This window comes from Pelodiscus sinensis, chromosome 1, assembly GCF_049634645.1.
Source record: "Pelodiscus sinensis isolate JC-2024 chromosome 1, ASM4963464v1, whole genome shotgun sequence".
Taxonomy (NCBI): Eukaryota; Metazoa; Chordata; order Testudines; family Trionychidae; genus Pelodiscus; species Pelodiscus sinensis.
Window position 1 is genome coordinate 82,121,285 of NC_134711.1, and position 13,322 is coordinate 82,134,606.

The following is a 13,322-nucleotide window of genomic DNA, read 5'->3' on the forward strand; positions in this document are numbered from 1 at the left end:
CCCAAATAAATTTATTAGTCTTTACGGTGCCTCAGGACTCCTTGTTGTTTAAGCATATGATTGTTTAACTTGCCCCCTCAAGTAACACAGCTATGATAAGGAATAATTGTAACTAGATGCCAGTACTCCCTGGCTACGTCTACACTGGCCCCTTTTCCGGAAGGGGCATGGTAATTTTTGAGATAGTAATAGGGAAATCCACGGGGGATTTAAATATCCCCCCGCAGCATTTAAATAAAAATGTCCGCCGCTTTTTTCCGGCTTTTAGAAAAGCCGGAAAAGAGCGTCTACACTGGCCCCGATCCTCCGGAAAAAGCGCCCTTTTCCAGAGGATCCTATTCCTACTTCAAAGGGGCCAGTGTAGATGAGCCCCCTGGGTTTATCTATAGCAGCTAATTTGAAACTAAATAGTATTCTCAAGTCTATCTTGTTATTTATAAATCAGAGCCCATCGAGAATTTATGGAATCCTAGAGCCATTTATATTTCTTTAATCAAGAATTCTGAAAATGCATATTTTTATTTAGAGCTCACGTACTGGAGAAGCTTCACTTTAACTTGAAAGAAATACTTGGAGTAAGACTTACCTGTAGTAAGGGCTATTAGATTTTGCTGCTAAGAGCCACCCTACTTCCCTATGGAGGAGACCTCCTTTTGAAGAGCTAATTGCAGTGGTTTGGTAGCCATGTTAGTTAAAGAGACAAGATGGGTGAGGTAGTATCTTTTATTGAAGCAGTTTTTATTAGTGAAAGAGATAAGCTTTAGAGCAGGGGTGGCCAACCCATTAACTGAAGAAAGCCAAAAGAGCGGCAGAAAAAATGCGAAGAGCACACCAGAATTTTTTTTGAGCAATTTTTTTGAGGCCACCCCCCGCCCAAAGAAAGACAAGGCCACATGAGGCTCCTGTGGGCTGCCATCCTGGCAACACCATTTTGAATCGCCCCACTGGATGGGAGCTGGGGGCCAGGGACTGTTTCTAAGGGTGTGTGTGGAGGGGGATTTAACGAACCGAGGGGGAGTCTTTGTGAGCCGCAGTTTAAAGGGGGGAGGAGCCGCATGTGGCTCACGAGCCGTAGGTTGGCCACCCTTGCTTTAGAGCTTTCACAGGACTCTTCGTAAGAATTTGAAAGGTACCTGAAAAAGAGCAGGTCACTGATAAAGATCTCTGCGTAAGCTTGAAAGCTGGTTTCTTTCACCAGCTCCCCCACTCACCATGTCTCATTACCGAACTAAGTAATTTTTACCCACATCAAGCATTGTCATAAAAAGAGCATGTGATTCATTCCCTTCCAAAGAAGGCTTTGCCACCAGTGAGATTTTGGGGAGCAAGCCAAACGGCCACATCTCTTAAAAATTGCATAGCTTCAGGGAGGAAGACTGATTAATAGAAAAGAGATTCTGGTTTAATTTGGAGGATGCACAAAATATTATGCACACTGTTTTAGTTCAACCAATTTTCCCATCACTACATTGACCTCCACTTAAGTGGAAATAGAGTATGATGATATAGCTTATCTATAAAAATAATTGCTTATAAAATAATTATGAAAATAATATTAACTGACTTTTGAATATTAAAATGCAGCTTTAAAATCTTAAGTCTAGTGATGTGTTTTTCTTACGTTTTTTGAGATTTTTAACTCCGTTTTAATCAATTATCTTTTCATCTTAAGATCCTGATAAATCTTCTGAGCACAGCACAAAATTCAGTGAAGCAGATACTCCTCGAACTCAAATGACAAACGATACAGAGTTATCCATTACTTTTTCCATCAGAGAACATGAACGAGCTATTTCTAATGCCATTTTGTTAGAGCATTTCACAAAAACCTTTCTTCATTTAAGAAGAGCAGTGGTAATGTGCACTTTTGAATTAAGATATTCACTGTGTTGTTTTATGTTAGTGTAGTATTTTAAAAAACCTAAACATCTCAAAAAAATTTTAAATGGGGGAAAACCAGTGGTTTTTATCCAAATGTAAAGTTCAAATACTGAGTATCATATATACACACTTGACAAAAATACTACATCTTTTGCATTTTTCATAATTTTTCCTTATCATATTTTTAAAATCTTTCCTTAAACTATTGCTAGACTTACTTGTTTATACTGGCCTCTCCTTTGTTAAAAGAGTTGAGGGGCATGGTGAATAGGTGATCAATTTTGATATTCTAAAAACTATTTTAAATGTAGCTGTTTGGGGACTGCCTTTCTGTCATCTCTCCTTATTTTTCACTTAAAGAAAAACAAGTGACATAAAATGAAATAGTGTATGGCTCTGAATATGATTACCACACAGAGCTTTTGCAAACATTTTAAAAAGATGACCTCTAAGGAATTATTGAAAGAACTGGATTTGTTTAGTTTGGAGAACAGACTATTGAAGAGGCATGTAACAGTTTTCAAGTACTTAAGGGGCTCGTCTACACTGGCCCCTTTTCCGGAAGGGGCATGTACATTTCACCAGTCGTCGTAGGGAAATCCGCGGGGGATTTAAATATCCCCCGCGGCATTTAAATAAAAATGTCCGCCGCTTTTTTCCGGCTTTTAAAAAAGCCGGAAAAGAGCGTCTACACTGGCCCCGATCCTCCGGAAAAAGCGCCCTTTTCCGGAGGCTCTTATTCCTACTTCAAAGGGCGCTTTTTCCGGAGGATTGGGGCCAGTGTAGACGCTCTTTTCCGGCTTTTTTAAAAGCCGGAAAAAAGCGGCGGACATTTTTATTTAAATGCCGCGGGGGATATTTAAATCCCCCGCGGATTTCCCTACGACGACTGGTGAAATTTACATGCCCCTTCCGGAAAAGGGGCCAGTGTAGACGTAGCCAAGAGGTTGTTACAATAAGGAGGGTGAAAAATTGTTCTCATTAACCTCTGAGGATAGGACAAGAAGAAATGGGTTTAAAGTGCAGCAAGAAAGGTATACATTGTAGACTAAAAAAATCTTCTTAACTATCAAGGTAGTTAAATACTAGAACAAATTGCCTAGGGAAGTTGTGGGATCTCTATCACTGGAGGTTTTTAGGAACGATATTTATCAGGAATGGTGTAGTTATTACATAGTCCTGCCTTGAATTCAAGGGACTATAATAAATAACCTTTCAAGGTCCTTTCCAGTCCTACACGTTTGTGATGATCATTTTATTAACGAATTAAGTAATTTATTACAGAAAGTGAGCAATTTAAAGAAATCATAATTTTCAAGGATTAAAGTTTTTAGATAAAGGAATGAATTTTTGTTCAAATCTATACTTTGGAAATATAACAACATTTTGAAAAAATTATATGTAGGTTCTTGCTCATCGTGGTGGTCACTGGACATTGCTTCAAAATACTTGCCGAGAACTTTGGAACTATACTCAAGAAGCAATGTCAATTGCCAAGCATTCACATTCTCTTCAAGAATTATTTCCTATTACCAGCGATATTCTTATCAGCACCATTTGGCTGCCATTCTATTTGGCATCAGATATGATCCTGGATATGATAATAGAACTACAAATGAGTAATTCCCTTAAGGTAAACGTGTTTTTATTCATATATTATATCCATTGTAGTTAGTTAGTTCTTTGAATGATATGTAAAAAATGGAGAAAAGAATCAGGAGGAATTATTTTCTTGCACTGATCATTAATTTTGGGAACTTCCAACTACTGCCATTAATACAGCCAATATAGAAGAACAGTATTTCTTCTTCAAGTGGTGTTCCCGTGGGTGCTCCACTCTGGGCTTCTGATGCGTCCTCATGCTGGCGACTGGTGATTTTTCCAGCAGTATCCACTGCACTGTTCATGCGCTGTGGCGCCCCCCCCCGGTGCCATTGGTGTCCATTAGGCGCAGCGCAGCCCCTCTGTTCCTTCTCTACTGTCCTTGGCAGCAGACAGAGCTTCTCTCTTTCCACTGATTCTATCAAAAAACAACAAAAAAAAACCTGTTATTTGCCCCTAGTTCCCTCACTTTTCCGAGATTTAAGGCCCCTACCATACCCCAGAGTTTAAAAAAAAAAAATCTCCTCTAGTGGCCTGCCGCTTTTCGCTGAACCTCGTGTCGGGATCTCCCAGCTTCAACAGATGTGAGTTGTGCCGGGATACTATGCCTGTGTCTGACGGGCATTCTAAGTTCATAAAGTGTCTTGGAGAATCACACCAGACACAAAAGTGCCCTCACTGCTCTAAGTTGATGGCTAGAGCACGCCGTGACTGAGCCAACAGGTTGAAGGCTTTACTGTACGAAAAGTCCCTCCAACCATTTTCTGAAGTTACTCCAGTGGTCTCAAAATCTGTTTCTCAGCCAAAAGGTATGGACAAAACTCATCCCTCTGCCTCTTCTGGCATGTCTCTTGCAAAAATGAAAATTCTGGCCTGATTTCTACCCTTGGCAGTGACGGCCTTGAGGATCAGCACCATGCATAGGTCCGGCACAGCAGGCACTGCACCACCCAAGATACCTGTGCTACATAAGAGAGCACACTCAAAGCCCAAACAGAAACAAACGGCACCGTCGGCACCAATCACACCGCTGGGCCACCAGAAGATGGACAATAACTTAGGTACCACTTCCGCCAAAAAGAAAGACCTCAACATCTCAGAACACAATGTCAGCAGCAACATCAAACTGCATCTACTCAACCATCCATATCAAAGCAGTAGATTTGAAAATTTGCTCAAGAGCCAGAAAGCCGCTTCTCTTGTGGTCACACCACCGACCAATTGCCCACAATTCAACCACCTCCTCTGCTCCTTTTTTCAACAGCGGACTCAAATAACATCAGACAAATGGGTCCTAGAGCTCATCCAACGTAGTTACACCATCCCTTTTATTTCTCCTCCTCTTACCCACTTTCCCACCCCATCCCTCTTCAGGTATCCCTCTCATAAGAACCTCCTTGAGCAAGAAGTGCTTCACCTCCTCCACTTAGGCTCCATAGAACTGGTACCGACAGAGTTCCAAGGTTGAAGGTTCTACTCAACGTATTTCCTAACACAGAAAAAGAGTGGAGGATGAAGGCGCATATTGGATTGAAGAAAGCTCAACAAATACATCGCTTACAACCAATTCAAGATGGTGACCCTAGCAACAATAATCCCCACACTGGATCAAGGAGACTGGCTTTTGGTTCTCGATCTTCATGATGCATACTTGCACATTACAATTCACCTAGAACACAGACGTTAGCTACGATTCACAGTTGGCCACCACCATTACCAATATTGAGTGCTCCCTTTTGGCCTATCAACCGCTCCCACCGTGTTTTCCAAAACTCTGGCCATTGTAGTGACCTCTTTACGTCATCGGGGGAATCATCATATTTCCGTATTTAGACGACTGCCTTATAAAGGGCACGTCTTTCCAGGAGACAAAGGACATGACCGAAACTACTACGAGCCTTCTGCTCAACCTCGGTTTCCACATAAACTACAAAAAGTCTACACTGCATCCCACTCAGAGGCTGGAGTTTATAGGAGCGCACATTGACACTGTGGTGGCCAAAGCGACCCTACCCACGCACATATTCGATGCCCTATGCAACCTCATTACAATAGCATGCGCGACCCCTACCATGACAGTTCGCGAATGCCTAAAAATTCTGGGACACATGGCCTCCACAACTTATGTCTTCAGGCTAGCAAAAATACATAAGATACACCTGCAGTCTTGGCTAGCCACACTCTACACTCCATACAGAGACCCGCTCTTCAAGTCAGTTACCATTCTGCCATGGGTCCTTAACTCCGTACATTGGTGGATGAATCCACACAATGTATTAACTGGAGTGCCATTTCAGCAATGTACCCCACACTTACCATGATGACCGATGCATCACTCCTGGGATGGGGTGCCCATCTGGGAACCCTCAGAACCCAAGGCAAATGGTCCTTTACAGAGCAAACTCTCCATATCAACCTTTTAGAATTATGAGCAGTATGGTATGCATGCCAACATTTCCTACGCCATATAGCTAGCAAGACCATCAACGTTATGATAGACAACACTGCTTGCATGCATTATATCAATCGACAAGGAGGTGCTCGATCCCCATCCCTACATGCGGAGGCTCTCAAATTATGGAATTGGTGTTTGGGGCGCCAGATCACTCCTGTCGCTTCTTACCTCCCAGGGGTGTTAAATATTACAGCAGATGCCCTTAGCCGCATGTTCTACAATCATCACGAGTGGGAGATGGACAGGCATGCCATCAGTTATGTGTTCCGTCAATGGCGTCAGCCAGACATAAACCTCTTTGCGACCAGAAACAACCGGAAGTGTCACCTTTACTGTTCCAGAGCAGCTTTAGGGAAGCACTCCCTGGGGGATGCTTTCTCCATCAGGTGGGATGCACCTTTGCTCTTTGCATTCCCATCCCTTCCCATACTCCACAGTCATCATCAAGATCAGAACAGACAAGCTCGCGTGATACTTATTGAACCAGTGTGGTCCAGGCAAACATGGTATCCTTACTTCCACAAGATGACAGTCACGGATCCATATGCCTTTCTGCCTCAATGCAGTCTTCTCTCCCAGAATCACAGGATGATTCTCCATCCAGAATTCAACAAACTTCACCTCCATGCCTGGGTCCTTCATTGCTCCAAGATGCCAAAAATATCTGTTCAGAAAGAGTGAAAGAAATACCGATCAACAGCAGAAGATAATCCACCAGGAAAACGTACCCCTATAAATGGAAGGGATTTTCTCAGTGGTTTAAACACACTCACACTACAACCCCATGGAAGGCGCTTATTTCTTTGCTAACCCGATCACTAAGAGATTCCTCATGGGTCTACAAAACACCTTTCCATCCGTTCACCTGCCAGTTCCCATCTGGGACCTAAATCATGTACTTAAGAGCTTGTCAAAACCACCCTTTGAGCCTTTGGGGACTTGCCCCTGGTCATACCTGCCGATGAAAGTCTCCTTCCTGCTTGCAATAACCTCCAGTAGGAGAGTAGGCGAACTTCCTGCCCTAATGGCGGATCCCCCTTACACGGTTTTCACCAAGGACAGAGTTATATTCCGACCCCGCTCTAAATTCCTCCCGAAAGTTCCTTCCATGTCAATGAACCCATACACTTACCTTCCTTTTTTCCTAAGTCACATGCTGACCTGGTGCATGCTGCTTGGCACACCCTCGGTGTCCACAGAGCGCATGCATTCTCCATCAACCAGATGAGGGCCTGGTGAAAATCCCCTAAACTCGTCCTCTCCTACGCAGAATGATCCAAGGGATAATCTGTCTCTTGTAGAGAAGCTCTAAGTGGATCTCCTGATGTATCCACACATGCTACACCATCCATAATAAAGAACCACCTGGAGTCATCAAGGCCCATTCCACCAGAGCGATGTCTTCTACTACTGCCTTCCTCAACAATGTTCCCCTCCACGACATTTGTAATGCTACCGCATGGTCATCAGAACACATATTGCACAACACTACTCTCTCCCGTCTTCCATTGCATCATCTCTGGCACTGGGGCATGCAGTATTATCCTCAGTGAAAAGCACAGGGCTCCAAGCCCACTTGCATGAGCCAATAATTGCTGTGTAGTCACCCAGAGTGGAGCACCCATGGGGACACCACTCGAAAAGAAGAAAGAGTTACTCACCTTATGCAGTAATGGTGGTTCTTTGAGATGTGTGACCCCATGGGTGCTCCACTACCCTCCCTTCTTCTCTTGCTTTGAAGCCCCATGCTCTACATCATGGGTAGAGAAGGAACGGAGGGGCTGCACTGCACCTGCGCCTAATGGACACCAACGGCATAGGGGGGCGCCACAGCATGTGTGTGGTGCAGTGGATATTGCTAGAAAAATTTCTGGTCGCTGGTGCAGTGATGCACTAGCACCCCAGAGTGGCGCACCCATGGGGACACACATCTTGAAGAACCACCATTACTGCACAAGGTGAGTAACTCTTCTTAACTTGTACAAGTAGAATTTGCCTTCTAAAAATGTAGTGTACAAGAAGACTATAAAAACAACCAAAAGTCTTGTGGCACCTTAAAGACTAACAGATTGAATATGATTTTGTGGGTGAAAACATTTGCATGAAGTGAGATTTTGTCTATGAAACCTTATACCCAAAGAAATGTTAGGCTACATCTGGACAACGTGGCTATTTTGGGGGAACCGGAAGTATCCTGAAATAGCAACTCTGCATTTTTAAATGAGCCCATTATTTTGAAATATATTTAGAAATAACACGCATGTTTTTTTCAGGAACTTGTCATAATAGCACTTTATTTTGAAATAAATTTTGAAATAAGCTATTTCAAATATTACCTCAAAATAAGCTACACAATTTGTGTAATAAATTGTGTAGCTTATTTTGAGGTAAAACTGCTGTGTAGGTGCACCCTCAGTCTTTAAGATGCCACAAGACTCCTTGTTTTTGCAGATATGGACTAACATGGTTACCCCTCTGGTACTTGTCAAAGAAGAATGTAGAAATGGAAGCCATCTATTTTCACTACTGTCTGCCTCAATTTTACATTTTTTTCTTTTTTTCTTTCAGTTTCTGAGATGCCCATGAGAACTGAGCAGGAAATGATTTTCCTCTCCCCTGAGAATTTTCAAGATTTTGAAAAAAAAATTCCCATCCCAAATCAGGATGAAAAGTCAAAATCTTGAAAATTTTGAAATCCAAAAATCTGAAATTGCTTTGGATTGGGTCAATCTAATTGTTCTATTTAAAAAAAAATTGAAACATTGTTTTTATTTCAATCTTTTAATTTATTATTATTATTATTATTATAAAATAATTTAAATATTGAAATAAAATTGGAATGAAATTTGAAAATGAAAATTTAAAATTAAATGAAAGGAAATTTTGACTATTTTGAAACTTTTTCATAAAAAAGGTTCAAACTAGGAAACTGATTGTGAACAGTTTTGTTTTCAACAAATTGGCATTTTCTGACCAAACAAAAAACATTCAGTTTTTCAAAATCTTCCCAATGGGTTCAGGTGCCTGTTAAAGAGTATGTGATTAAAATAAAACTGAGTATCCCAGTATCAGGGAGGGGAAAACATTCTTTATGGCAAACAAAAGGAAATGGGCAAAAATAATTTTATAGTTACATTAAAACTGCAGTTGTTCATTGTAATATAATTAATTGACTTAAATTTTAAAACTGTTATTATGCAACTTATTATGTCCCACTTATAGATTTTTGAACCAGAAGGAGATTTCTGTGTTCCAAGTTGTGTAGGAGGAATTGCTGATGAGGATGGTGGTTCTAATCTTACTTTTAGCTGCCCTCTTGATGATATCAATGTGGTTGACTTGAGATGGATATGTGGTTTGGTACTTAGAACTATAGAACTCTTATACCAGATGAAGAAATGGGAAGCACTGGTACACATAGCCATGCATTTTAACACAATTACACAGTAAGTAACACTTATGGGCTTTTGAAAAGGGAAAAAATCCTAGATTATTCATTTAAAACATGAGTATTTTTGATTTGTAGTATTATTTGGCCTTTTCCAGTGAGAGATATACTGAACAAGTGACTCCACTGCTGGTATTTGCACAAAGACAACTTCTGGAGAGAATGCAGCAATTCGGAAGCCCAGATAGTCCTCAGACTCATTTAATAAAATACCTAGATGATGATGTAAACAAGGTGACTTTTTTTAAATTATTTGGATACTAAATCTCACTATGAACTAAGTCCTGAAAAATGTTTTAATTTATTTTAACACATTAATAAGTTTTCTCATAATGTTCTCAAACAGGAATCTTAAGATGAAATTAATGAACAGCATAGAACAGAGTTTATACACTTAGGCTACATCTAGACTGCAAGCCTCTTTCAAAAGAGGCTTTTTCGAAAGTATCTTTAGAAAAAGCCTCTTTTGAAAAACAGCATCTAGACTACAACCAGTACTTTTGAAAAAGCAAGCCGCTTTTTTGAAAGAGAGCACCCAGGCAGTCTGGATGCTCTCTTTCAAAAAAGCACAGTTTGCATTACATAGCGCCTTTTTTTGAAAGAGCACTTTTGAAAAAAGGCATTCTTCCTTATAAAAAAAAGGTTTTCCGTGGTCAAAAAAACTGCTGCGTTCTTTCGATTTACTTTCGAAAGAACGCGGCAGCAGTCTAGATGCAGGGGAAGTTTTTTCAAAAAAGGGCCACTTTTTCAGAAAAAAACCATGTCGTCTAGACACACCCTTATACCATATATGTATAAAACAGGCTAGTCTGCTAGTCTGCTCCTTAACCGCAATACTGCTTAATGATCAGTTGACCCTGCCAACTATCCTGGGACAACTATCCTGGGGCCCAGCAATTCAAAAGGCCCAGCAATTCAAATTTATTTGAAATTCATTAATTGAAATTAATGTAACTCTGCCAGTTTATAACAGTTTGGATATCTGTTCCATTAAAAATAATAGACTTTTAAATTGTATAAAAGAACATACCATGATTCTTATTTGGTTTCCTAATAATACATTAAGCTTAATATTTTATGAGAAACATTGAAATCTATTATATTAATAGTGACAAGCAAGAAATGTGGTATAGTTTTAAGTACGTAAATATCTTGGCTGTAAATTTCTAAATGTGAATGCCTGAAGTTAGGCATATGACTTCACATCTGGATTCTTAAATAAGAGGCCTCATTTTCATTAGGTCCAGAACATCTGACGCTCTTGTTGACTTTTATGGCAATTGAAGTAGTTAGCATTTTTGAAAATTAGACATTTTTATTTAGACATCTAAATTTTATGTGCCTAACTTAGGGAACACACGTTACACATTATTGGATGTTGTAAGTATAAACGAGTGACTAAGTGACAAATGTATCTCTTTTAGATAAATTGCAGAAACTTCATTGGAAAACAGTTGCATATTTCCAGCATATTTAATGAAGTGACAGTTTCTGGGCATCATTTTGTTCCTGAGATGCCAAATGTTTATGCAGGTCAGAACACATTTCAATATAATCTAGTCTTTATTTTCTCCAAAAAGTTTTGTTTTGCATTAATTTTTGTCCTATCATAGTTTCTCTCTTACATACAGGATTAGAAGCTGTTGAATTCTGTTTTTACAGATGCCTCAGAAATACTGTTTTGAAAGGAACTAGTTAGCTCAGGTGGGATGTAATGGTAGAAAGAGTCTTTTAAATCTATTCAAATTGGACATGAGTAATAATGATAAGTTCAAAGCCTTCAGAAGGAAAAAGATGATGTGGTTCTAAATATCACATATGTGTCAAGGTATCATATACAAGTAGTGATGTGAGGTGAGAATATTCTCCTAGAACAAGAATATTCTGGGAATATTCCCCAAAAGATTATTTCCTGAGAATTTTTGAGAATTTTCTAATTTTTCATTTCTTCTTGAATAATATATTGTATTAAACTTTTAGAACACCCTGAATGTAAAAGAGCTTTCTTCATCATTCAAGATAGTTTGAGAACATTATAGAATGTTCCAGAATGTTATGGAACTTTCTAGAACATTAATGAGTCAGGAATTCTGACTGTTATGGAACTTTCTGGAAGCATCACAAAAAGAATATAAAGAGGCAATAACACATTTATTATCTTTTGTGAAAGGTGTAATTGTATTTTCATCAGTATGAAAAGAAGAACTAAGCCTAAAAGTCATGTGTGGGATTATTTCATTAATAAAACAGTTAAAGACAAAGTGGTTATATGAATGTGAGTACTGCAAGGCTGAATACATCAGAAATGCGACAAGGATGAGAAAGCATATTTCCAGTTGTATGAAGACTCCTGCTTACATCAAGGAAAAGGCAACAGAGTCCAGAAGCAGATCACCTCAGCCATCAACTGCATCAACATCTATAGAACACTGTGATAGTGATAGTGAATTTACATCACCACCTTCCACATCTAGTTCAGCCAAGGTGTGTCACTCTATAAGTCACTACTTTGATTCTATGAATGAAACTGAAAACAAAGTTTTGGATGGTTTTTTTGCACGAGCTGTATTCTCAGTGGGATCGCCTCTTTCATTGGTTGAAAACAAAGATTGGATTACTTTCATGCAAAAATTAAAACCATCTTACAAGATGCCATCCAGGTACACACTTTCTAACAAACTTTTGGAAGCTGAATATCAACGTGTTGATGCTCTTATAAAAACAAAAATTGCTGAAGCCTCTTCTCTTGCACTGCAGTGTGATGCTTGGAGCAACTGAAGAAATGAATCTGTTCTACATTTTATTATATCAACACCCCAACCACTGTTTTACAAGACAATGGCAACCAATGTTGAATGCCATACTGCTGAGTATATGGCATTCTGTATGGAAGAAATAATGACAGAAATAGGCACTGAAAAATTTGGTGCCATTGTCACTGATAATGATGCAGCAATGGTGAAATCCTTATCAATGCTTAACGAAAAATACAATCACATTGGTATGTACACTTGTGCTGCTCATACACTAAATTTGTTAATTGGTGATAGCAGTAACTTAAAATCTGTTCAAGAAACTGAAGCTACCTGTAAAACTATTGTGAAGTAAATTAACAAATCGCAAGTTTTACAAGCTCATTTTACTGCATTTCAAAAAGACAAAAATCAAACTTGTGCACTTAAATTGCCAGTTAAAACTAGGTGGGGTTCCATTTTATATTGGTTGAAAAGCTTATTGAAATAAAAAAAAGTCTTAAAATGCCTTGCTGTTCATGAAGATTTACAGGCTAAACTGAGCAAATGTACCAGGAATTCAATCCTGGATGAAGATGTATTTGGGTACGGGTCCAAAAACTGCATGCACTGATAAGTCCTGTTGTTAAATGGATTACGCTGCTTGAATCTGACCAGCCAAAAATGAGCAAAGTTCCTGAATGTTTCAGGGAATTAAGCGATCATTTTGATAGGCTACTTCCTGAAAGTCCACTTACCAAACACGAAAAACAGAATGCGATGAAAAGTTTTGAAAAAAGAAAAGATATGGATCTAAAAAACATTCACTATGCTGCAAATATTCTAGATCCAAAATTCAATGGTGAGTGCCTTACTAGAAATGAACAAATACAAGGAACTGAATTCATCGATAAATTAGTCACAAGAATGTAATGCACTGATCACTCAGCAAAAGTCATTGCAGAGCTTGTAGAGTATCATGCTAAAAAGGGTTTTTTTGAAAATCATATGTAACAAAATCAGCTGGCTCAATAGATGCAGTAACTTGGTGGAAAGGTATTTGCTATGGATCAAAATTAGGGAAAGCAGCGATCAACCTATTGAATATGCCACCAACAGCAGCAGCAACTGAAAGAAGTTTCAGTACTTACAGTATCATTCATAATGCAACAAGAAACAAGTTAACACAAGAAAGGGCAGGCAA

At 39.4% G+C, this 13,322-nt stretch overlaps 1 protein-coding gene across 10 annotated transcripts in view; it reads left to right on the forward strand.

The window, feature by feature from the left end:
• The window catches only part of CFAP54 (cilia and flagella associated protein 54), a 238,111-nt gene that overhangs the window by 130,307 nt on the left and 94,482 nt on the right, over nucleotides 1-13,322 (forward strand). For all 10 annotated transcript variants that reach the window (XR_012905249.1, XM_075933796.1, XM_075933789.1 and 7 more), the window contains 5 exons: nucleotides 1,673-1,854; nucleotides 3,287-3,514; nucleotides 9,161-9,384; nucleotides 9,485-9,620; nucleotides 10,811-10,919. Coding sequence is in view for 9 of the 10 variants with exons in the window: in XM_075933796.1 (XP_075789911.1) it covers nucleotides 1,673-1,854; nucleotides 3,287-3,514; nucleotides 9,161-9,384; nucleotides 9,485-9,620; nucleotides 10,811-10,919 (879 nt within the window). In the remaining variant the exon portion in view is untranslated. The remainder of the gene's footprint in view (nucleotides 1-1,672; nucleotides 1,855-3,286; nucleotides 3,515-9,160; nucleotides 9,385-9,484; nucleotides 9,621-10,810; nucleotides 10,920-13,322) is intronic.